At 40.7% G+C, this 2,573-nt stretch overlaps 1 protein-coding gene across 2 annotated transcripts; it reads right to left on the bottom strand.

Annotated features, from left to right (window-relative positions):
* Positions 1 to 557: 557 nt before the first annotated feature.
* On the bottom strand, positions 558 to 2,281 carry LOC141644424 (uncharacterized). Of its 2 annotated transcripts, none has more exons than XM_074453955.1 (5): positions 1,978 to 2,281; positions 1,433 to 1,796; positions 1,258 to 1,328; positions 930 to 1,028; positions 558 to 805 (listed from the first exon to the last, which is right to left on the bottom strand). In XM_074453955.1, the coding sequence occupies exons 1-5, from the start codon at positions 2,248 to 2,250 to the stop codon at positions 713 to 715; spliced, it is 900 nt and encodes a 299-aa protein (XP_074310056.1). In that variant the 5' UTR covers positions 2,251 to 2,281; the 3' UTR covers positions 558 to 712. The 2 variants fall into 2 exon arrangements, with proteins under 2 accessions (XP_074310056.1, XP_074310057.1); XM_074453956.1 differs by having other exon boundaries at positions 1,433 to 1,523.
* Between the last annotated feature and the right edge of the window lie 292 nt (positions 2,282 to 2,573).

Below are 2,573 nucleotides of genomic sequence, written 5' to 3'. Positions count from 1 at the left end.
ATTATATCCAAACAACCACACCCCATTCTCCCTCCCCTTCCCTTCTCTCCCTTTCCCTTCCCTCCTTCCCCCTCCCCTCCCTTTCCTTCCACTTTTGCTATCCAAACAGACCCTTAGGGTGTGTTTGGATAGCAAAAGTGGAGGGAAAGGGAAGGGAGGGAGATGGAGGGGAGGGAAAGGGAAAGAAGGGAAGGGGAGGGAGAATGGAGAGGTGGAGTTTTCCCTCCAAATCTTGCCTATGTTGGAGGGGAAACATTTTGGCTTGGAGGAAGGAAATGGAGGGATCCATTATCCCTCCCCCTCCAAATCCCTCCACCCCTATTTTGCTATCCAAACTATGGATATTGCCTCCTTCCAAATCCCTCCCCTTACTTTCCTTCCAAATCCTTCTATCCAAACAAGGCTTTAGGATAACATCTCTGTAGCTAGAAAAATGCTACCTTATCTTAAAAAGTCCCAAAAAAAAATAGGGAATAATATTTGAATTCAGCAAAAACTGTACTTGCTGCTCCTGTTTAGAGCTTAATTGAGAACACATGGAGCAAGATATTTAATTGTGGAGTAGTAAATGACGACTTACCTATCTTACGAACAAATATAGTCTGGATATGATTGTCAACAGTATTATGATCAGCTGATGCGACTGTGATGTGTTAAATTCTCTACACCTGACGGATGATATATACATTATAAAAGGAAGGTGAGATTGGATCTATAACTTTTGCTTCCTGGACTTCTCAAGCACAGCCTTCTCCTCTTCTGGAAGTGCATTAAACATAAACACAGACTTGTCGCCAATGTCATCCTACAAACACAGAAGAGAGTATAATTTGATATGCTACAAACACAGACTTCTCCTCCGGCTCATATATGAAGAGTTGTCTCTCTTCACTAGTTTATTCCAACTTTTTTCAAGGCAAAAGGTATACCTTAAAAGGCTGAGTAAACTTCCTTCCAGAAAAGACAGCAAAGAAGGATACCCATACACCCAGGAGGAACGTCTTCAACTCGTTATCCATTGTCCCTGTCTGTCATGAATCATAGCAGTCATTAAGGCTCAAATGAAAAACATAAGCCACCTATGAATCTATCAGAAGTTCAGAACTAAGTAACCACTTTCAACTTTATCCATTAATAATGCTATATTAGTTACTCAGTTTTACAACTCTAGATATTAGTTGTCAACACCATATAACCAGACAGAAAATACATACAGTAAGATAAAGGTAGGAATGTTGAGATGCAAAAGTATAGTACCAGGTGACCAAGAAGACAGGTTGGTATTATGAAAGCAAGGACTGCGGCCTCCAATTTTCCATAGCAGAGGCCTGTTTGGAATAGCCGACAAAAAAGAAACGTGAGAAAGCAAATAAGGGTTGAATTGGCTAAAATGCGATGATAGTAAAATAGTGAAGTGAGGAGGGGAATTAACCTTCTTTGATAACCAGGCCAGTGAGAGAAGCAAAGATAGGGCCAGTGAACCAAATGGCGGTAGGATTGTCAACAACAAATTGCACCAACCCCTGACCAGCAGGACGAGCAAGGGCAAAATATGTGGTGAAAGAACCAAAAACACCCAAGAGCCAGAGTGCTTGTAAGGTGCGTTTGATTTGAGTGACATATATGTGAATTAAATAAAGTGAAAGGCCGAGGCCAGCAGCACCCAACAAATAGAGGAAATCAAGATTGCGTTCAAGGAGGTCTCTTAACCAAAAGCTATCAGGTAAAAAAGCGGTTGAAGTAGCCACAACGAAAGAGGCAGCTGCTGCAACTAGTCCGGTTCTATATAAAACCACCTACGTCACTCACTCGTTTGCAAATATAACAAATTAGATTCTAATGGCAATTTGAAATTTGACGGGGGGATCCAACCAAACACCAAGAATATTATTGATAGGAAAATGACAAAACTAGATATGATATATGTATAAAAATAATACTCATTTGAAGATAAGGATTGAATTACAATAACAATACCTCACGAATATCGGAAGGGTCGATCGTCCAAGGACCGTAGAAGCCTTGATAAGTGGTTGGAGTCTCAGTTGTTGGTTCAATAGCTTTACAGATCCATTCACTAGTATGAGTATCACCAATTCCCCTTCTCCTTCCACAAATTTCTGCCGTATTACGTCGCCGTTTCAGTCCGCCAAACATAACACCCCTTTTTTCAGGAATTCTTATTATACCTGCTCTTGTAATCGTGGCTCCCACTCCCGCCGATGCCATACCCATTATTTGTGTTCCCATTTTATTACAGCCTTTTATTTTATTTCATCACTGCTTCTCATTTTGGTTTCCTTATACACAAATTCTTGTTTGTGACGGACACTATCCGTCACAAACAAGAGACGGGTACCATTTTACCTCATAAAGTACCCACTTTTTGTCTCACTGCAACACTATTCATGTGGTCCCCTTTCTCCACTAACCCATTTTGTTACCATTTTATCTCACAAAATATCCGTCACAAATGGTAACCCGTCACAAGGGAGACCAATTGTTCCTTATATACTCCCTATTCCCCCAACGCCTTTCATTTGCTTTTATTTTTCCCATTTTCTTGTTTCTTT

Source organism: Silene latifolia, chromosome 2, assembly GCF_048544455.1.
Source record: "Silene latifolia isolate original U9 population chromosome 2, ASM4854445v1, whole genome shotgun sequence".
In the NCBI taxonomy this organism is placed as follows: Eukaryota; Viridiplantae; Streptophyta; class Magnoliopsida; order Caryophyllales; family Caryophyllaceae; genus Silene; species Silene latifolia.
Note: the sequence above shows the minus strand (reverse complement) of the source record. Positions and strands in the feature narration are given on the sequence as shown.

Excerpts from the sequence above, each read along its gene's own strand:
- LOC141644424 (XM_074453955.1), bottom strand. The coding sequence starts at position 2,250 with ATGGGAACACAAATAATGGGTATGGCATCGGCGGGAGTGGGAGCCACG. Across the intron at positions 1,029-1,257 it reads CCTGTCTTCTTGGTCACCTG|ACAGGGACAATGGATAACGA; the intron begins GTACTATACTTT and ends GATTCATGACAG. Across the intron at positions 806-929 it reads AGTTTACTCAGCCTTTTAAG|GATGACATTGGCGACAAGTC; the intron begins GTATACCTTTTG and ends CTGTGTTTGTAG.